This window comes from Camelus dromedarius, chromosome 16 (genome assembly GCF_036321535.1).
Source record: "Camelus dromedarius isolate mCamDro1 chromosome 16, mCamDro1.pat, whole genome shotgun sequence".
Taxonomy (NCBI): domain Eukaryota; kingdom Metazoa; phylum Chordata; class Mammalia; order Artiodactyla; family Camelidae; genus Camelus; species Camelus dromedarius.
Window position 1 is genome coordinate 14,404,228 of NC_087451.1, and position 22,606 is coordinate 14,426,833.

Consider the following 22,606-nt stretch of genomic DNA (forward strand, 5'->3'; position numbering starts at 1 on the left):
GTAGGGAAAGCCACTTAGAAACAAGCATAACTCCACTTGAGCACTCAAGAAAAATTAAGCTTATAAAAGATTTTTAGTGACATGAGAAAACATCGTTAGGTGAAAAAATAAAAGCCAGAAACAGAGCTGTGCATTCATTACAACATCACCTACGTATATACTTTCTAGTGAAATTTATCCATAAGAGGTAAAAAACACTGAAAGGAAACATATCAGGTATCAACACAGTTATCGCGGGATGATCATATCCTAGATTGTCTATTTCCTTCTTCATACGTTTTGGATTTCCAACTTTTCTATAAGAATTCATCTAATAATTTTTAAAAATCTAAGTGGTAAAAACAAACTTCACTTTAAAATTTACATTAACCGGAAGAAAAATGGTGAGGGGGGAGGGAATATACGCATTATATTAGAAATACTAAAAGGAATAAGCGTTGTCAAGTGGCTGACTTAAGCCACACTTAGAACATTTGTAATTTCATGTCCACAGTTAGCTAAGTTCATGGAATAAACTCTGGAGACTACAATAAATACACAGACACAGACAGCTCCTGTTTTCTGAATGGAGAGAAGGACTGAATGGGAGACAGAGGAAACTATTGCCCTCAGCAAGAGTACCTAGTTGCAGATCTCATAATGACCTTCTCTGTCTATGCCACTTCTGAGGCACCATGGCAACTGGGAACCTCAGAACCAGGAAGGAGCATTCAGAGTAAAGAGTTTGGAGAGCTAGTGGGGGAAGGGAGGAAGATCAAGGAAGCTGGATGAGAAATTCTAAGAAACCCAAGACGTAAGAACACTCTCACAGGCCCATCTGTGAGCAAATTCATAATATAAACTCAAAACTAGAGCCAATTTCCTTATTTCCCATGTTACTGCTTGAGAGAGATGAGCCAAAAGATAGGAAGAGGAAAAGAAATTTCCTGCCCTCTTAATAATGGCTATTTTTCCAACATTTGAATTGTAACAGTGACAGTATACGTTTGCTGTAATCAAAAGCCTTTCAAATCTAAATTCCCAAGTTTAAAGTCCTAATATGCAAAAGACTCAAAGAAGTTTATCCAGTCAAAATATTCTACCTTACCAAAGGACTCCTCCATAATAAATAATATCATGTTATATCACTATGGCACATTTTACTTTTCCAAAAGCTCTTGCAGCTATTATTTATTTTTATCCCCATCACTAGATTTAAATGAAATCACTTCAGACTCAGGAGTTTAAAAGTGAGAGACTAAAAAGAAAAGAGAATCCTAAACTTTCTACTTTTAGCTGTGTATATTTATTTGTGAAGCTCTGTCTGTCATGGCTTTTGATCAAATCATACTATATTTTATAACAGGCAATTTCATTATGATTATAAAATCCATTAAAATATCATTAGTGCAATAACAAATTGTGTTACAATGCAATAACAATAAAAGTGTGGAATGATAAATTATCCATATTTTTCCTTCCATCTTTCTCTATACACCAAACTGTCACTGGTAGCCAAATACTTTCATAATTTTGCTACCTTCCTTTTAAGCAAGTTACTAGTCACTGTCACAAAAAAGGGGTAGGGTAACAAGACAGAGTAAGAAATTTAAGGGATATATCAATAGCCAAGACATGGAAGCAACCTAAATGTCCATCGACAGATGACTGGATAAAGAAGTTGTGGTATATTTATACAATGGAATACTATTCTGCCATAAAAAAGAATAAACCAATGTCATTTGCAGCAACATGGGTGGACTTAGAAATCGTCATTCTAAGTGAAGCCAGAAAAAGAAAGAAAAATACCATATGATATCACTCATATGTGGAATCTTAAAAAAAAAAAAGACACTATGAACTCATCTACAAAACAGAAACAGACTCGCAGACTTAGTAAACAATCTTATGGTTACCAGGGAAAGGGGTGGGAAGGGATAAATTTGGGAGTTTGAGATTTACAAATGTTAGCCACTAATTATAAAAATAGATTAACAAAAAAGTTACTTTTGTATAGCACAGGGAACTACGTTCAGTATCTTGTAATAACCTTAAATGGAAAAAAATATGAAAATGAATATATGTATGTATTTGTATGACTGGGACACTGCTGTACACCAGAGATTGACACATTGTAATTGACTGTACTTCAACTAAAATTTTTTTAAAAAGAAAAGAAATTTAAGGGATATATAACATACCACATGTGGTCCTGGACTGGATACTAGTTTGGATGAATCAGGATTTTGGAGTCAAGTGGAGAAATTTGAATATGGTGTGTATATTAGATGAGAAGAAAATACAAAAGTGGATATTTTTGACAAAAAGAACAGATTATAAAACTGTATACAGGACGATCTCATTTCAGTAGAAAGAAACACATACGTACATATGCACAGGAAAGAATCCAGAAGATGATACAATAGGGAATTAGCAGGAGTTATCTCTGGGTGGTGGATATACAAGGCTTTATTTTTGCTTTCTTATATTTTGTTTTTAATCTTCTTTACTGCTTCTTTAATAAAGCACTATTTAAAAATAAATTTTCTAACTTCTGTCCCTTTTTAATGATACTTAATAAGAGAAAAATTGCTCAAGGATCGTACAAATATATATATATGACACCCAGGGTTCTAGTTTAGTGTTGTGGTTGACAATATGAGCTCGGACTGGACTCAATATAGTTAGTTCTGTGACCTTCGGCATGTTGTTTAACCTGTGTCTCAGTTCCCCACCCACAAATTGTACGTAGTAATAGTACATTACTTACCTCATGGGGTTGTTGTGGAAATTAAGTGTGATACTCTCGTGAATGAAAAATGTTGCCTGCCATAACAATAAATAAAGGATGCTGCGGCCATCAAGTCATCAGCCACTACCCCTGCCCCAACAGTGAGCGGTGGGAACTCAGGATGGAGACAAGCAGGCAGCCCAGCCTCTGCAGCCACCCTCAACAGTGCACCCTGAGGGGACTCAGGATGGGAAAGAACAGGACACTGGCCCTAGACAGCTAAGGTGCATATCAAAGGAACGATTTCAATGGGCCCAGACTTTTGCACCTTCCCATACACAGAAAAGCCTGAATTCTTTAACTTGAGCTATCTCGCTTTCTTTAATTAAGAATAACCTTTTAGTGTTCCGACTACCTGGTCTTTGTTGCAAAAACTCCTATATATCCTGGCTCTTCCCCTGCCTCTGCAGAGCAGTCTCTGAGAGATAGAGATCTGAGAGGCCACGTCCCAGGCTCAAGTCCTCAGAAAGTCCGCTGAGTAAAACATAACTCTCAGCTTTTAGGTTGTGTATTTTTTTTCAGTCAATACTCCATGTAGAGCACATCAGAGAGTCTGGCATATAATAAAGCATTTGATAATGTTCCTGATCATTACTATTGTTTTTCTAATTAGTCACTGAAAAAAACAGGACTGCTAGTTCTTACAGATAATGTGAAAAAGAAGACAGGATGTAGCAGCAACAGATCAGCTCCCTCTCACTTTTCTTATTCCCTTTGACTTCTCTCTTGATCAAATCAATGGGAGTGGACACTGAAAGCCACTCCCAGATTCTCACCTTATCACCTTATTTCCTGTGAATGAAGGTATGTATAGCTCCATATGAATTTTCTATGTGGTATCTAGGAGCTGATCCCCAATTCAGAATATTACCTGGTGTCACTGGGGAAACAGTGACAGATTATTTCTAATTAAATAGAATTAAAATAGCTTCCAGAGGTGAGGGTATAGCTCAAAGTGGTACAGCACATGCTTAGCATGCACAAGGTCCTGGGTTCAATCCCCAGTATCTCCTCTAAAATAAATAAATAAACAAACAAACAAACAAACAAACCTAATTACCTCCCTCCCCCCATAAAAAAATTAAACAAAAATTAAAAATAAACAAATAAATAAATAAATAAAATAGCTTCAAAACTCTCTAGTTAGATTCTTCTGAAGAGTCAAACATGTTGTAGGCAATCTCATATGAGAATTCTGAATTTTCTAAGATATTGGTAAAGTACTTTCCTTTCTAGACCATAAAGGAGATAGGACTATAACTCACCCTCTTCAAGGAGCCCTTCCTGAGTGAACTTAATCACTCTCTCCTACCAAAGCAGCAGTTACTGTCTTAAACCTCAGCTACAGACTATTTTATGCTGGATTTACATGTATTCCAGATATTCTCAAAGTCATTAACCAAACATGCCTGCTAAGTATAAAATGTTAGCCATTCGATATTTTGAGCATTTATTTTAGAAGTTTAAGAAAAAACTGAGATGGAGTTTCAAACACTATAACATGTATTATTGGATTAAAAAAAAAAGCTTTAAGGAAATCACACTACCTTAAGAGGTAAAAGATCCAACTGTGGAGCTAAGCTGTTTCCAAATGGATTTCAACCAGGAGCTCAGCATACTAGTTAACAGATTGTAATCTTTGTTTGGCTGATAGTGTGATAATGTGGGATAATCTGGATTTGCACAGCATAGTAAGTATGCAGAACAACATGACCTCAAGTGGCATCCCATAATGAGCAGAGAAAAAGTCAGTATCCATACAACTAGATGGCTCTATGATATGCCACTAATTCATACATTAGGAATCAAAATTAAGATGCCTACATTCAGTCTTTAACAGTCTTTCTCCTCAAATGTTCAATTAAATATTACAGTGAGGTTCAGAAATATATCAACCTAGCTGATATACAGGTCACATACCCTAGCTGATCTTCCCTAAAAATAAAAAGCCAAAGCACAGTTATCTACAATGAGACCTGTATATTCCCACCAAGCTATAACTACTTTCTTAGGGTATAATTTTCAAATGTTGGGGTCATAAAGCTTAGAGAGTGATTCATCCAATCTTCTCACTGGTAGTCTAGAAAATATATGATGCAAGTCATCACCAAGTCTGGAAAAGTCTATTTTCTTTTTCTGTCTATCTGTCCATCAATCCACTAGACTTCTCATGTAGCACCTAAACTGAGCCTGAAATTCAAGAGAAAAGCCCACTCCCATCCTGTACTATGGCAATTACTTCACTTGGTTTGAGGTGATCTCCAGTTAGCATCTCTTGAGAACGTACTTGCCTCTTTGGTCTGTATCACCTGTGAATGTTCAAGTTATTCATTCTGAGAGCTGATCCTAAATTCAGCGGGTCTCTATTTAACTTTGAGTTCAAGGAGTGAAAGGGGGTATTGGAACCAGTATCATCATTTTCACAGATGAGGAAAATGAGTCCAAAGAAGGAACATGAATTGTCCGTGCTCACATACTTAATTGGTGGCAGATGTCAGAACAGATTTCTTTCTAATATATAAAATGAATTTGGATCAATTTAAATTATCCACAAGGATACCACATCCCCAAGTGACTTAAGAAATAAATCGACGGAAAACCTTTGTTCTATTTTGGAACATCAGCTATCTGAGAAGCAAATAGGAACTGGCACTGTCTCCTTCCCAGGCTGCTGATCACACTTTAATCCATGGTTCCTCCACGAGCTACGGGCATGAGTTTTGCAGCAATAGGGCATGCAAAGAAATTCTCAGGCACTCATACCACCGACCTCATATACTTTGCAGTAAGAGCCATCAGCTTTGGGAATGATTTGGCAACTATAAACCGCCTTGTAATATCTGCTGAGTTTCTTACAATGGTATTTATTTCACCATTGCCAAACTCACAATTTCCTAATCCAATGAATGGGTCATTTGTTTCACTTGACCTCAAATTGGACAAATTTCTCAAGGCGCTATGAGGCTTTAAGAATTTAGAGCTCACCCAGTCTTTCTCAAAAGGGGAACTATGACACTGTAACAACAATTCTCGGTTGTGTGTGATTATCCAGTACACTGCAGAAGGTTTAGAGTTTTCGGTCCCCTGTCCTCTAAAAGCAAGTAATCCCACCAGTCACAACCCTCACACATTTCCAAATGACCACAAAGAGGAAGATACCACCACTAGTATTAGCCTTCAGGTCAACCATTAAGTGAACTATTAAGTAAGAAAAAAATGTTTACATAAAGACAAAGACCTGACCTCTTTCTCCCTGCCACTAAATACTGACCTCTATTCCTGTTTTTTCAACCCAGAGATTAGATATAATACTTTATTACTAAATCCTTAAAACCACCTTCATCTGAACTAATTATATAATTAAAACACTTGTATGGCCAGGGAAGTAGAGTAGAAAAGTTACTGAAATGGAATCAGGGCCTCTAACTTTGAAATCCAGTTTCCTAGCTGTTCACCCTCAGGTAAATTACTTTCCCTCTTCAGGCCTCAATTTTGTGATCTATTTAAGTAAAAGGCATTAGGCTAAATTATCTCTCTGGCTCACTGCAGTTCTAGGAACCTGTGAAGTAAAACATAATTAACTTGCTTAACTCTACTTTCAACCTCCACATAGCAAACAGGGGACCACCGACACTCCTACATCTTTCAGAAGCAAGGACACCAAACCCTCAGGGATAACCGTAAGGCAGGACATTTGCATTCAGCCAGATTCACTACAGGATTTTGTTCGTTTGTTTATTTCCATTTTTAATGAACTATTTTTAGAGTGGTTTTGGGTTCACGGAAATATTGAATGGAAATTACCGAGTTCCCATGTACTCCCCACCCCTACACATGCACAGCCTCCCTGTCAACAATCTGCACTAAAGTGGCACATCTGTCACAACTGAGTAACCTACATTAATGCATCATTATTTGGCCATACTGCCCAAGGCAAGCTACAGATTTAATGCAATCCCTATCAAATTATCCAGGACATTTTTCACAAAACTAGAACAAATCATCCTAAAATTTATATGGACCCACAAAAGACCCAGAATTGCCAAAGCAATCCTGAAGAAAAAGAATGAAGCTGGAGAAATAACCCTCCCAGACTTCACACAATACTACAGAGCTACAGTAATCAAAACAGTGTCGTATTGGCATAAAAACAGACATATGGATCAATGGAACAGAATAGAGAGCCCAGAAATTAACCCACAGACCTATGGTCAATTAATCTTTGACAAAGGAGGCAGGAATATACAATGGAGAAAAGACATTCAGCAAGTGGTGCTGGGAAAACTGGACAGCATCATGTGAATCAATGAAGTTAGAACACTCCCTCACACAATACACAAGAATAAACTCAAAATGGCTTAAAGACTTAAATATAAGACAAGACATGATAAGCCTCCTAGAAGAAAACAGGCAAAACATTCTCTGAGATAAATTTTAGCAATGTTCTTCTAGGGTAGTCCACCTAGGCAATAAAAATAAAAGCAAAAATAAACAAATGGACCTAATAAACTCATAAGCCTTTGTACAGCAAAGGAAACCATAAGTAAAACAAAACAACAACCTACAGAATGGGAGAAAATACTTGCAAAGGATGTGACTGACAAAGGTCTAATTTCCACAATATACAAACAGCTCATACAACTTAATAACAAAAAACCAACTGAATCCAAAAATGGGCAGAAGACCTAAACAAGCAATTCTCCAATGAAGACATACAAATGGCCAATAAAAAATGAAAAGGTTCATAGCAGCAGTATTCACAATAGCCAAGACATGGAAGCAACGTAAATGTCCATCGACAGATGACTGGATAAAGAAGTTGTGGTGTATATATATACAATGGAATACTACTCCACCATAAAAAAAGAATAAAATAATGCCATTTGCAGCAATATAGAAGGACCTGGAGAACATCATTCTGAGTGAAGTAAGAGAAAAAAAAAATACCATGTTATCCCTCATATAAGGAATCCAAAAAAAAAAAACAGGACACTAATGAACTCATTTACAAAACAGAAACAAACTCGCAGACATAGTAAACAATTTTATGGTTACCAGGGGAAAGGAGGTAGGAAGGGATAAATCTGGGAGTTTGAGATTTGCAAAGGTCAAACACTATATATAAAAATAAGTAAAAAACAAATTTCTTCTGCCAGCACAGGGAACTATATTCAATATCTTGTAATAACCTGTAATGAAAAAGAATATGAAAACGAATATATGTATATATATGTATGACTGCGACATTAAGCTGTACACCAGAAATGACACATTATAACTGACTATACTTCAATTAAAAAAAAAAAAACCAAACCACATCATTATCACCCGAAGTCCACAGTTTACATTAGTGTTCACTCTTGGTGCTGTACTTTCTATGGGATTTGACAAATCTCTAAATGACATTCATTTATCCACCAAGATGGTATCACACAGAATAGTTTCACAGCTCTATATAACCCGCTGTGCTCCACCTTTAGCTTTTCCTCCCCTCAAACCCCTGGCAACCACTGATCTTTCTACTGTCTCCAGAGTTTTGTGTTTCTCAGAATGTCATATAGCTGGAATCATACAGTATGTAGTCTTTTTAGCTTTGCTTTTTTCAGTTAGTAATATGCATTTAAGGTTCTTCCATGTCTTTTGATGGCCTGATAATTCATTTCTTTTTAGTGCTGAATAAACTCCATTGTTCGGATGCATCACAGTTTACTTATCCATTCACCTACTGAAGGGCATCTTGGTTGCTTCCAAGTATTGGTTCCTTTTTTACAACCTCTATCTCTTTATTTATATTCTCATTTTTTTCATACAATCATTTTTCTAGTTTCCTTTACTTCTTTCTCTATGGTTTCCTTTAGCTCTTGAAACATATTTAAGACAGATGACTTAACATCTTTGACTAGTATTTCCAATGTCCAGGCTTCCTCAGGAATGTTTTCTGTCAAACTCTTTTTTTCTGTGACTGTGCCACATTTTCCTATTTCTTTGTGTTTTGTAAGTTTCCTGAGAACTGGACATTTTGAGCATTATGTAACTTTGGAAGTTTAATTCTCTCACTCCTCAGGGATTGCTTGTCGTTGTTGAGAGTTGCTGCTGAGTCCTCTTGTGACTTTTCCAACCTATTCTGCAAAGTGTGTATTCCTCGTGTGTGGTCACTGAAGTTTCTGTTCCTTTATCTCTGCAGTCAGTCAGTGACCTGACAAAGATTTCCTTAAGTGTCTGGCTCCCCAAATGGGGGACAGCATGTCTCTTTAAATCTCCTGGAAGCCACTTCAGCCCAGGGCACCAACCTCTATGCTGGCCCCTCCATGATCAGAACCCACAATCCCAACGCTCAGAGCACAAGGTCCTTACTGCCCACCCAGGTCCCAGCAAGTTGCCCCACGAACACGAGCAGCTGTCACTGCTGCCTACACAAGACCCCGCATAGGATTTTACTACAGAATCTATATCTTAAGTGCATAAAAAGGAGTTGAATTATTTTATGATCCATGAATAATAGAAGCACCAAGATAATAACAGCAACAATAGCCACCCTAATTGATGTTTATCTAGGCTAAACCTATAATCTCAAGCCTGGGTGTATATTAGAATCACTCAAATAGCTTACATAAAAAAAAAAAAAAAAGCTCCAGCTCCAAGCCAAGACAGTATGAAATGAATCAGAATCTCTGGGGATGGGGCTCATTTCTTAAGGCTCCCCAGGTGATTCTGACGTACAGTGAAAACCAAGAATCACTAATCCAGACCCTTTAATCCAAGAAATGCGAAGCAAATGATCAGAGGTTCACAAACATCAATAAAAAAGAATAATCCAGTGTTACTACTTGCTGACATTCTCAATTACATGTAGAGAATTGTGTTTCTAGAGGAAAAGAGGCGAACTCTACAACAACCCTTTGTTCCTCAATCACGACTGGCCCTGCCAGAAACAGACTATAACTTCCTAACATGATAAAGCAGTTCAAAGAAAGATGACTACAAACTTGCCCATCCCTGCAACAGTCCTATCCATCATCAGGACAATTACAGCAACGTCAGTCAAAGTAGGACAGAGACAAATTCCTCAACCTAACTCTCACTCCCTGGGTCTCACTAGCAATGTAGGAAGAACAGGAAAAAGTTGAGAGAAACATTTAGGAAAAGACACTTTCAAAACCTGCACTCCAGGCAAAACAGGTCATTTCCCACTTACTCATCCAAGCTTTAAGGCCAGTGATACAGGAAAAGGTGAAACAATCTTGGCTCAGATTATTCTTGCTCTTTTTGAAACAAGATGAGTGAAACCAACAGGACAGGTTAAGTAAGTGAAACATTCACCTTCTCGGACTTACCTCATGTGTAAGGCCAAGCCATCCTGCAGGCTAGAGATCCCCAAGTCAGAGAGTGTATCTGAGCTGACAGAGGCTGGTGACAGAGAGCCCTCCTTCTCCTCCAGTAGCTCCAGCTTCACTAGGTTGCTAATCTCATCCTCTGAGTTGTCTTCAGACACAGAACCAATTATGAATCGGGAGTGCTGGTTCAGCTCCAGAGGTTTGGCCAAGGGAGACGGTTCATCCATTATTCCTTCAAAACGAGCTCTCAGAGCTAGGGAGGAAATGAGAAGTGAGAAAAACATGTTATGGATAATAACCTACATCTGAGGATAGCCACAGGTTATACCTAACACACCACAGCTGGCACTTGGAAGCAAGGCAGAGTTTGAGAACTAGTTTACTTGGATATTCTTTCTCAAGGATTTTGTTTTTTAAAAGAGAAGAAAATCCAGATCATGGGAACTATGCCTAAAAAGTTAAAGCCAGTTTCCTTTTCCTCAAAGAACACGGTCTCTAAAAACTATGAGCCATTCCCAATCTCTATCAATATGGTGACGTTCAACAGATAATAACGATCAATGGAGAAATCTTTGCCGTGGGTGAAAGCTGCCTGTTCTGATACTGTAATTTCAGTTGTTAATATTGGGGAGAATACAGGGTAAGGAACTTGGTGCTTAAAGTACCCAGCTATCATCTGATTCCAAACACTACACTGTGAGAGGCTATCAATTTTACACAAGCAAATATATGTATATATACACACATAAAATATATTTACACATGTATATACATATACAAAACAAATGAAATGTGCATATACATATACTACACACACAGATGTACATAGTCTGCTTTAAAGCAAATTCCAAATGAGTATTTTTTTAATTGATTAGCCCCCATGATTTTTTCTTAAATTATATCTGTTAAAAATTCACCCCAAAATGTCTATTTTTGGCTCTAACGTGCTGACTGCTGACATTGATAGGGAGAAATTGTATCTACTATCAAATTTTAAATCTATAATTAAAATAATGGAGGTATTATCTCAATTAAGGACCAGTTTCCTAGCTATAGGGCCTTACTAGTCAGGATCAGATGTTGCCAACCACTAGTAAACAAATCAACAAAGACAAAAGCATAGTTCAGAGTTCCCAACAACAATAAGAACCAAAGCTAAATGAAACAATATTTATTCTGTCATTCCAAAAATCCTACTTAAAGAAGTCAAAACAATATACCAAATCGGTATTAAACAGCTTGTAGCCTGACCAACAATTTTAATTCAGAGGGATGATTCCCAGTCCTGATGCTGAGGTGCTCTAAGAGAAGGTATATCAACAAATAAAAAACTTATTATTAATAATTTTACATGCTGTAAACCACTTTGATGTATATAGAAATAGGTAAAGAGCAGTGTTCTTTGACACTGGATTAACAAAACGTCAATTTTAAATGTTTGAGCATCATCACTAAATATACCAAAAATCACACATGCACCATTGTTTTTGCATAATCTGTGAATCAGACCTTACTCTTTTACGAAAACAAAATGGTATCTGTAAGTGCTGGAGCAGTGATTCTCAAAGTGTGGTTGCCAGGCTAGCAGCCACAGCTGCAGCCACCGCATCACCTGGGAACTACTAAAAGTACAAATTGTTAGCCCTACCACAGACTAGCTAACTGTATCAGAACCTACAGGGTAGGACACCGTCATCTATATTTTAACAAGTCCTAAAGTTTGAAAACCACTACACTAGAAGAAGGAAACAGTAATAACAAATTGCCGGGAATGCTAAAAAAGAAAATAAAAATTAAAAAAAATACCTACAGACATTTCCTAAAAGTGAGTTGGAGATTACTTAAGCTAACTTTCATTTTTAAAACCAGAATCAAATATAAAAGTATCATGCAACAGGAAAAACCTGATGTCTAAGTTCACTATCCATTTCTCCCTTGCAATATTAGGTTTCTTTAAAAAAAATTTTCTAATGTCTCCAAATTTTATAATGAGGTTCATTTGAAGAACTTTCAAAGAAAACAAAATCATTTAAAAAGAGGAAAAAAAAAAAAAGGAAAGAAGGAAAAAAGGGAGAGGAGGGAGGGAAAAGTTCTAGCAGACTGACCACTTTGAAGACCATCAAAAGGTAGAGCAGCAAAAAGGCTGCCTCTTTCACATTTTAGAGCAGTGAATAATCAAGTTTAAAAATAACAGATTAAAAAAAAAAGTTCCAAATTCTATCTTAACTAACACAGAATATAAAATAGCTGCCTTCTTCATAAAAGAACTAAGTAAGGCACTCAGGGACAGATTCTAGCTTATAGTCTGACCAAAATTAAATAACCACAACAAAAAAACTCCTTGAGAAAGGAGCAATTCTCAGATTCTGGGGGAGAAGAAAAAGGAAGTTTTAACGAATAAATGAAAGGCTCCATGAGGTCGACTTCAAATTGTTCTTTCCTAGCTAAGAAGAACATGAAGACAGACTTCCCTAAATGGTTGCAGAGAGTGAAAGCAGCTCCATGTCAAAAGTTTAGGAGCCTGCCCACCACCTGGCAGCTCTACTGTGTGCCATTCCCAGGCACAAGCCTACAAACCACAGGAGAGAGAGGTCAAGTGTGGAAAATCACTGAGTAGCTGTCCAGACACTCTGGAGGCTACTCCATGGCCCATCCCATTCCCACTGATTCCAGTTCCGAATCGCAGAGGGAAGGTGGTGGAATACTACCACCGACAGACACACCCAACTTCAGGGTATTCCCCCTCAATCTGCCTTATTCTTTTGGGGAAGGTGCCTTTGAAACATAAAAGTCTACAGTTTATCATTATAGCACATGAACATAAAATTTTTATCACACTGTAAAGAGCGTTATTTGTGACTGACCTCTTATAATTCTTATCGTCTGAGCAGATATCCACCTCCAAAAAGAACTAAAGAGAGAAAGAGAGAAATGTGAAGTATTATGCTCTTTTTTTAAGAAACCCAAATTTTATCAGTTCCTGGTTTTTCTCACCATAGTGTGAAACTAATTATACTCAAAATATCATTTTTCTAGTCAAACATACCATTTAACTTGAAGTATAAAGTTCAGTTGTTTAACTATTACTTGTTTTAATCTGTAAATCAAAAGACTTTGTTATTACAAAGACTTTATTATTCATGAAAGCATTAAACAACGACCCAAGCTTACCATTTTACAAGGTGCATTTTCCAATTGCATACTTTGATGCACACACTCTAACCTTATGATTTCCAATATTTCATCAAAAAAGGAGGCAATGGGGAGAAGAGAACCACCAGGTTCTCTACAACTCAGTCAGGCTCTGATTATGTTTCCAAATGGTTATACCCACCCACAAGGGTTGGGAGCCAGGGAGAGGACAAATCTCTCATTATTAAAGTCCCTAAACTCTAAGGGACCAAGGAATCTCTTAGCTACTTTCCAAATCCTGGGTTTCCTTATGTGCTCAGCAATTTTAATGTACTCAGAGTAGAAATTCTCTATTTTGGCTATGTGTAACAATCACCTGTGGAGCTTTTTAAAAAACATATCTAACCTCCATCCCAGATCTTCTGAATCAGAATCCATCTCCTAGAGACCCAGAAGTCTGAATATTAAGTTCGACAATTGATTGAACCTCTCATAAATCCAGGCTTGAAAACCATTGGTCTAGGGTGGAGAAGAAAACAGAAGGGAAGAATCTCTTTACACAGATAGGGAAATCCAGAATTTCTAAGAGAGGACCCCAAGTGACAAGCAATAGGGCTGGACACAGTGCAGGTATGCCAACTGGCAAATTAGGATTTACCCAACTGTACACTCTGAACTAGTATTATTCCCTTCAACTGTGGTAGTGAAGGGAGTGAGACGAGGAAGGAAAAAGTAAGTAGTCTGGATGGGATGTAACCAAAGATGCCAGTGGAGCTGGAGTTAAAACCTAGGACCAAAGATCACACTCTGACTCTGCCAAGTATTGGCAGCACAACCTTGAACAAGTCACTTAATGTCACTGTAAAACTAAAAAGAGTCACTTCATCTGTAAAACTAAAAAGAGGTCATATATATCTCATGGGACTGCTGGGAGGTCTGAGAATACATAAAAGGGTTTTGTAAACTATGATGCGCTAGACCAGTGTTTTTCAAACTATGGGTTACCAACAAGCAGAATATTAAGAAATCAATTCAGTGGGTTACAACCAACATATTAAAAGATAAATAGAGAATATTCTAATTTCATTCTTTAATATATAGTTGTCCAGTTTTCCCATCACCATTTATTGAAGAGACTGTCTTTTCTTTATTGTATATTCTTGCCTCCTTTGTCATAGATTAACTGACCATAAGTGTGTGGGGTTTATTTCTGGGCTTTCTCTTCTGTACCATTGATCTATGTGTCTGTTTTTGTGCCAGTACCATACTGTCTTGATTACTATAACTTCATAGTATAATCTGAAGTTAGGGAGTGTTTTTATCCAACTATGTTTTTCCTTAAGATTGCCTTGGCTACTCAGGGTCTCTTGTGCTTCCATACAAATTTTAAAATTATCCATTCTAGTTCTATGAAAAATGTCATTGGTATTTTGATAGGGATTGCACCAAACCTGCAGAGTCCCTTGGGTAGTACAATCATTTTGGAAATATTCATTCTTCCAATCCAAGAACACAGTATATATATCTTTCTTCCTGTTTGTGTCATCTTCAATTTCTTTCATCAGTGTCTTATAGTTTTCAAGTACAGGTCTTTTACCTCCATAGGTAGGTTTATTCCTAGGTATTTTATTCTTTTTGATGCAATTTCTCTCTCTGATATTTTGTTGTTAGTGTATAGAAATGCAACAGACTTCTATATGTTAATTTTGTATCCTGCAACTTTACTGAATTCAGAATAATTGACTAATAGTTTTCTGGTGGCATCTCTAACATTCTGTAATACCACATACAAAAATAAAAGATTTAAATGTAAGACCAGATACTATAAAACTCCTAAAGGAAAACATAGGCAGAACACTCTTTGACATAAATTGCAGTGATGTTTTCTAGGATCTGTCTCCTAAAGCAAAAGAAATAAAAGCAAAAGTAAACAAATGGGACCTAACTAAACTTAAAAGCTTTTTGCACAGCAAAGGAAATCATCAACAAAATGAAAAGACAACCTACTGTATGAAAGAAAATATTTGTAAATGATATGACCAATAAGGGGTTAATATCCAACATACATAAACAGCTAATACAATTCAACATCAAAAAAACAAACAACCCACTTAAAAGATGGGCAGAAGAACTGAATAGACATTTTTCCAAAGAGGAAATGCAGATAGCCAATAGGCACATGAAAAGATACTCAACATCCATTGCTAATCATCAGGGAAATGCAAATCAAAACCACTATGAGATATATACCACACACCTGTCAGAAAGGCTATTATCAAGAACATAAATAACAAATGTTGGAGAAAAGGAACCCCCTCATACACTGTTGGTGGGAATATAAATTGGTGCAGCCACTGTGGAAAACAGTATGGACAGTTTCTAAAAAACTAAAAACAGAACTACCATATGACCCAGCAATGCCACTCCTAGGTACATACCTGAAAAAAACAAAAACATTAATTTGAAAAGATACATGTACCCAATGTTCACAGCCACATTATTTACAATTACCAAGGTATGGAAGCAATGTCCATCAACAGATGAGTGGATAAAGAAGATATACATACACACACACACACACACACACACACACACACACACACACACACAATGAAATACTACTCAGCCATAAAGAAGGAATGAAATTTTGCCATTTGCAGCAACATGGATGGATCTGGAGGGCATTATGCTAAGTTGAAGTCAGTCAGACAGGGCAAGACAAATACCATATGATATTACTTATATGTGGAATCTAAAAAAATATAACAAGCTAGTAAATAAAATAAAAAAGAAGCAGACACAGATACAGAGAACAAACTAGTGGTTACCAGTGGAGAGAGGGAAGGAGGGTGGGGCAATTTAGGGGTAGGAGGGGAAAAAAGGGTTATTATGGGATTACATGAAATCATGTGTGTGAAACTTTTGAAAATTGTAAAGCACTACAGCATTTAAAGTATCGTTCATTCAACAAACATCTGAGTACCTACAGAAACAATTTAAATAAAGTAGAAAATGGTAAGAATGCAACATACTTTATAAGCATTAATATGCTGTATAAATTTCTGTATCAATTATACGTATGTCATGATGTCAATGACATGTTACTGTGAATTGTATCAAAATTTAGTCTTAAAGCCACAATTAATACTCACTCTCCTGCCCCCTCCACTTTACGCCCTCAAGTAAGCACAGTGGGTTAAGTACCTAAACCAGTGGCTCTTAAATTTTCTTAGGTCAAGTCTGATAAAAGCTATGGACCTTTTCTGAGATGGTGGTTTCCAGGGGCTTGTTGGGGGAGCGGGAGGGAGGGGTGAAATGAATAGATGGAGCACAAGGGACTTTTAGGGCAATGAAATTATTCTGTATGATACTATAGTGGTGGCTGCATGCCATTATGCATTTGTCAAAACCCACAGAATGTACAACATCAAGAGTGAACCCTAATGTAAACTATGGACTTTGGTTGACAATAATGTGCCCGTGTTGGTTCATCAACTGTACCAAATATGCCAAAAAAAAAAAAAAAAGTTATGAGCCCTTTCTTGACAAAAATTCACCCTTACAGAAAGTTTTGCTTGCATACAAGTTTGGGGTCCCTAAAGTCTCGCCATGAATTAGGCTAAGACTTTCTAAGTGGACAACAAATGGAGTAGACTCCGGGGAAGGTTCATACAGCTGCTGTCTGATCACCTCTAAAACAAGACCTTTCCCCAGATGCAGCTGTAGGATATTCTGCTTAGCCAAATAAACATTTCCTTCACTATATCAAATATTGGTAATGTCAGATTTTCTTACTTAAAAATACATCTAATTGACCCTTGAACGACAACAGGGGTTAGGAGTGCTGACCCCCCGTTTAGTAGAAAGCTGTGTATAACTTGGAGTAGGCGCTCCACATTTGGGGTTCCTCCATATGCATGGTTCCTCCAAATCCAAGACTTGGTTTCCATGGATCCCACCAACTGCAGTCCCTGTACTAACTGCAGTATTTACTACTGAAAACAAATCCATGTATAAGTGGACCCCTGCAGTTTAAAACCCTGTTGTTCAAAGACAAACCATATGTGTCCTTAAACTTTTATTCAGGGACTCTTAAAAATATCTGCAGAAGGCTTCTAAACTGTACCCCATGTTCCTGAAAAATGCAGTAAAGCTAATTATAGCTAATGCACTTAAGAGTCAACTTGCATTTCATTCAGATATTTCTCTAAATAAAAGAGAACAGGATTTACCAAACTCAGTAAACATGTTCTCCTTGAACTCAAATGACACTATATTTTCCAAGCAATTCTAATAAAGGGGGAGCAATTGGTTTTCACAGCCACTTATAAAAGTATCCAACCTAATACAACATATCTTTGCCTTTTAAGTCATAGTAACATCATTGAAATTTTTTCAGCAAGAACCACTGAATTTACCTTTTCATTTTTGTCATTTTATTGATGGACTTTTAAATGGCTTTTGATACTAATTCAGTATCTTTAAGAGAGTTATACAGTTTTTTTAAGTTGTACTTTATTTTCCTACAAGTTTTAAATTTTAAAATAACAAGCACTTGTGTTCCAACTAGTGAGATAAATGATGTATATCCAAAGATAAGTAAGGTTTGGTCCCTGGCTAAGTGGCTATGGACACCTAAACAAACAATTACAGTAGTATAATAATTGCTAGGTGTGGAAACATACGAGAAAAGAACATCATCCAAACCTGTAGGTGGTAATGGTGAGGACAGGGATCAAAGAAGACTTTCTGAAGTGGGACAGCATTAGCAGAGAAGAACCGGGGAGAAAAGCAAGGAGGAGAGGAAGGAGCATTCCATGTAGAAGAATCCACTGAATAAAGACCTAGGTGGTAGAACATGATGACTTATGAGAAATACTAGATCTGAATAGCTGCACGAATGAGGTCATTTCCTTCAAAAGCCAGCTGGAGACTTCTTGGGTTTTTTGGTAAAACAGGAATGTATTTCTTTAGGGGATAACGGTGAGAGAAAATAACATGGTAGAAATCAAGGAGAAAGCCAGTGCAAACTTCTGTACCTTTCAAGAAATCTTTAGCAAAGTCTTGCTAAATTTCTGGATAAAGATGGTAGGTTGAACATGTATCTATTTTTGCTCCTGCATAAAATCCCACAAAAACAAAAGTAAAGGAATTTTTTAAAGGCATAATCCACAAAAAGCCACCCCCTCAAAAAAAAAAAAAAAAAAGTCAAGGGAGACAGCAACAAGACAATTCTCTTGGAAGGCAGATAGAAGAGTGATAAATGACCATGCAAACGCAAGAAAACTGAATCACAAGCCATTTGTGGTAAACTTAGAATCAATACAATTTATATCATAGGATCTCCAAAATGTTCAGGAACTGGAAGTGAAAGATGGAACTATAAAGAGGATTGGTTGAAATTTTGCTTCAAAAGCTTCAGATCCTTAGATTTTCTTTCCAACTAGGAAAGCCAGGTGCCTGCTACTCTACCATGTTGATAAGAGACTGAAGATTTATTCTCTGGAGAGGGTTAAACAGAGGATTTCTAGGCTGCAGGATATCAGCAACAGTAAAGAGGAGGGCACCATATTGAAAAGAGAGAGATTAAGTAAACATATGGAGTAAGAACTCCCAGACTTCTTCCTCCAGTTTTTACCCCCCAGTAGGGAAACCAAAGGATCTCTCGTTGCAGAATCCAACTGGACCAATGAAAAAAAGCCTCAAGTAGTAACACATGAGTTCCCTAATTAAGATGCCCAACCACATCACCCTAAAGTGAAATTAGTAGTTAACAAGGCCCACTCACATTTTCATAATCTTGAATCAGCTTTTCAAACACCTGTCTTAAGTTTTAGCAGTTAATTAAGGATTACTGTATGTCTGAGAAAAACCTCCAACATGAAAGAATTTTTAAAAACAATCATAATTACCTGTAGAAAAAAACGCACTTTGAAGAGATTGTTTTCTTGAAGAAAAGAATAAAACATTCAAAATTAGGGTAAGTGAGGGCATGGATAACAACCTCACTTTTGCAGTATTTAAAAAAAAAAAAAACCCATAAGCCTAGTATAATCATGAGGAAACATCAGACAAATTTGATTTAAAGGACATTCTACAAAATACTTAAATAGTCCTCTTCAAAACTGTCAAGGTCGGGGGAGACTGAGGAGACAATGCCACTAAATACAATGTGGTATACTAGATTATTGATTCTGGAACAAAAAAACACATCAGTAAAATAAATTTTTTTTAAACCTGGGGAAATTTGAATATGGTTTAGTTAATAGCACTGAAGCAATGTTAACTGCTTAGTTTTGACAAAGGTACTGTGGCTATGTAAGATATTAACCTTAAGGGAAGCTTGGTGAAAAGTACGCAGGAACTTTGTATACTATCTTTGGAACTTTCCTGTAAGTCTAAAGTCACTTTTAAATTCAAATAAATTTTTAAAAATTTTAATTCTAAAGGACTGTCATTATCCTGAGAGAACTAAAAGAAGATATTACATACATGAAACACAATGGGATATTTTTTAAAGAAACATAAAGAACAAGAAAGAGTTCTTAGAAGTTAAAAATGCAATCACAGAAATGAAAACACTCAATACAAGAGTTAGAGGATAAAGGAGAGAAAACTCTTTCACAAATTAAAATTAAAAGACAAAAAGATGCACAATAGGAAAGGATAAGAATATTAGAGAACCTGTTCAAAAGGTTCAATATATGAAGACTAGCTGTCCAAAGTGAGAACAGAACAAAACAGAACGCAAGATATATTCACCATAATAATTCAGTAAACTTGGTATTGTTTCATTACCTTCAAGCTTCCTTCAAAATTCTGAAGGAAAATTATTTCCAACCTAAAATTCTAGACCCAATCAACTAACTGTGAGGATAAAGATATTTTTAGACAGCAAAAATCTCAAAATAACTATGTCCTAGAATGAAGCACTTAGAAAATATATTTCATTTTACAAACACCAATGCAATAATTGATACAGGCAAGGATCACAAATGTATGTTAAAACCATTGGTTAAAAGACTGTTCAAAAACAGGATATCCCTGTAGTCATTAAAAAAAAAATCACCTGACAGAAGAGGATTCTGGGAAGACGGTGGAATAGGAAGCACTAGGAATTTGTCTCCCTACCTAGACAATAACTGCACTGGCATAATCTCTGATATAAATATTTTGGAACTCTGGAATCTATTGAAAGCTTACAACTTCCAGGGGCCGACTTTGAAAGTTAATTGTGGTTGATACTGGTCAATTTCATCTCTCGGCAAAGTTGCATCTACCAATCCATCACCCCTAGCCACTGGCAGACCATTGTGTACATGTTTCTAGAGCACCTCACATACCGTTCGCAGGAGCCGGGGTAGGCAAAAACAACCACATCCTCCAAATACTGGGCATCTGTGCTCTGATGGCTGCTTCTGATTACAGAGGTGTGGACAAAGAGGCAGGCAGGCAGCCATAATTGTTTTACCTCCTCTAGTTGTTGTAAGTCCCTCCTCCTCCAGCTGAAGTGATGTCCAGGGAACTTAAAGGACCAGTGCCTTTTTATGTCCCCTTCATTTTCTTTTTTTCCCCTTTTGTAAGCCAGATACTAAACACTAGTACATTCAAAAACTACTGCATATACAGGGAAATATTAGAATGGGACTGAGAACGCCCCGGGAAAGACTCAGAAAAGACTTGAGGAGACCTATGGTTTATACCTCAGGCTGACCTTCAGCACAGGGACAGCCCACAACAGTCAAAAAAAACAAAACTGACAATAAAAAAAATCAAATTCTGGGAAGGAAGATAATGTGATCTCCAGAGTTATCACATTACTAGATTCAAATGTCCGGTTCTCAACAAATGATACAAAGAAAGAGGCAAGTACAGCCCTTTCAAAGGAAAAAATTAAACCAACAAAAACTGTCCTTAAAAAATACCTGATGGTAAATATACTAGACAAGTCAAAATGACTGTCTAAAAGATGCTCAAAGAACTAAAGGAAGATGGGGAGAAAAGAAAACAATGTCTGAATAAAATGGAAACATCAATACAGAGATAGAAAACCTAAAAAGAAATGAAAAAGAAATTCTGGAGATGAAAAGTACAATAAATGAAATGAAAAATTTGCTAAGAGATTCAAAGGCAGATATGAGCAAGCAGAAGAAATAATCTGCAACTTTAAGATAGGACATGGAAATCAACAGCTCTGAGGAAAAAAAAGACTGAATAAAAGTGAGCAGAGAATAAGGGAGTTGTGGGGCATTGTCAAGCAGACCATTGTGAGAGTCTCAGAAAAAGGAGAAAAGGACAGAAAGAATATTTGAAGAAATGATGGCTGAAAACCCCTAGTTTGAGGAAAGACATGAATATAAACATCAAAAAAGCTTAACGAATTCCAAGTGAGATGAGCTCAAAGAGACCCACACAGACACACATTATAATCAAACTTTCAAAAGTCAAAAGACAAAGAGAAAATCCTGAAAGCAGCGAGAGAAAGATAACTCATCACATACAAGAAACACTCAGTAAGACTAAGTAGATGTCTCATCAGAAACTTCAGAGGCCAGAAGGCAGTGGGCCAGTATTAGTTAAAGTGCTAAAAGAAAAAGCTGTCAACCAAGAATCCTATTTCTGGCAAAGCTGTCCTTTAAAGGAGAAGGAGAAATTAAGACATTGCCAGAGATGTAGTAACCTATAATGAAAAAGAATATGAAAACAAATATATGTATGTATATGTATGACTGAACTATTATGCTGTACACCAGAAATTAAGTCTCAATAGATCTAAAAAGATAGATGTCACACAAAGTATCTTCTCTGCCCACAATAGGATGAATCTAGAAATTAACAACAGAAGGAAAACTGGAAAAAAATTGTGGAAATTAAGCAACACACTTTTAAACAATCAATGGATCAGAAGAGAAGTCAGAAAGAAAATTAGAAAATACCTAAAAATGAAGGAAAACACAACATATCAAAACTCATAGGATGCAGTGAAAGTAGAACTAAAGGGGGAACTTTAGGGCTAGAAACATTTACATTAAAAAACAAGAAAAGTAAATCTTAGCAATGTTCTCCTAGGGTAGTCTACCCAGGCAATAGAAATAAAAGCAAAAATAAATAAATGGGACCTAATTAAACTTATAAGTTTTTGCACAGCAAAGGAAACCATAAATAAAACAAAAAGACAACCTACAGAATGGGAGAAAATATTTGCAAACGATAGGACTGACAAGGGCTTAATTTCCAGGATATATAAAAAGCTCATACAACTCAGTAACAAAAAAACAAATAATCCAATCAAAAAATGGGCAGAAGTCTTTGGTGCAGCCACTGTGGAAAACAGTGTGGAGATTCCTCAAAAGACTAGGAATGGACTTAC

General features: G+C 36.6%; 1 protein-coding gene across 12 annotated transcripts in view; it reads right to left on the minus strand.

Moving 5' to 3' along the window:
• ACACA (acetyl-CoA carboxylase alpha) overlaps positions 1–22,606 on the minus strand; it is a 256,069-nt gene that overhangs the window by 188,595 nt on the left and 44,868 nt on the right. For 10 of the 12 annotated variants that reach the window (XM_064495017.1, XM_064495019.1, XM_031467944.2 and 7 more), the window contains 2 exons: positions 12,969–13,015; positions 10,105–10,357 (listed from right to left, as the gene is read on the minus strand). In XM_064495017.1, the coding sequence (XP_064351087.1) occupies positions 10,105–10,357; positions 12,969–13,015 (300 nt within the window). Of the gene's footprint in view, positions 1–10,104; positions 10,358–12,968; positions 13,016–13,642; positions 13,734–22,606 lie in introns of those variants that run through there. The other 2 variants (XM_031467947.2, XM_031467952.2) reach the window with 2 other exon arrangements.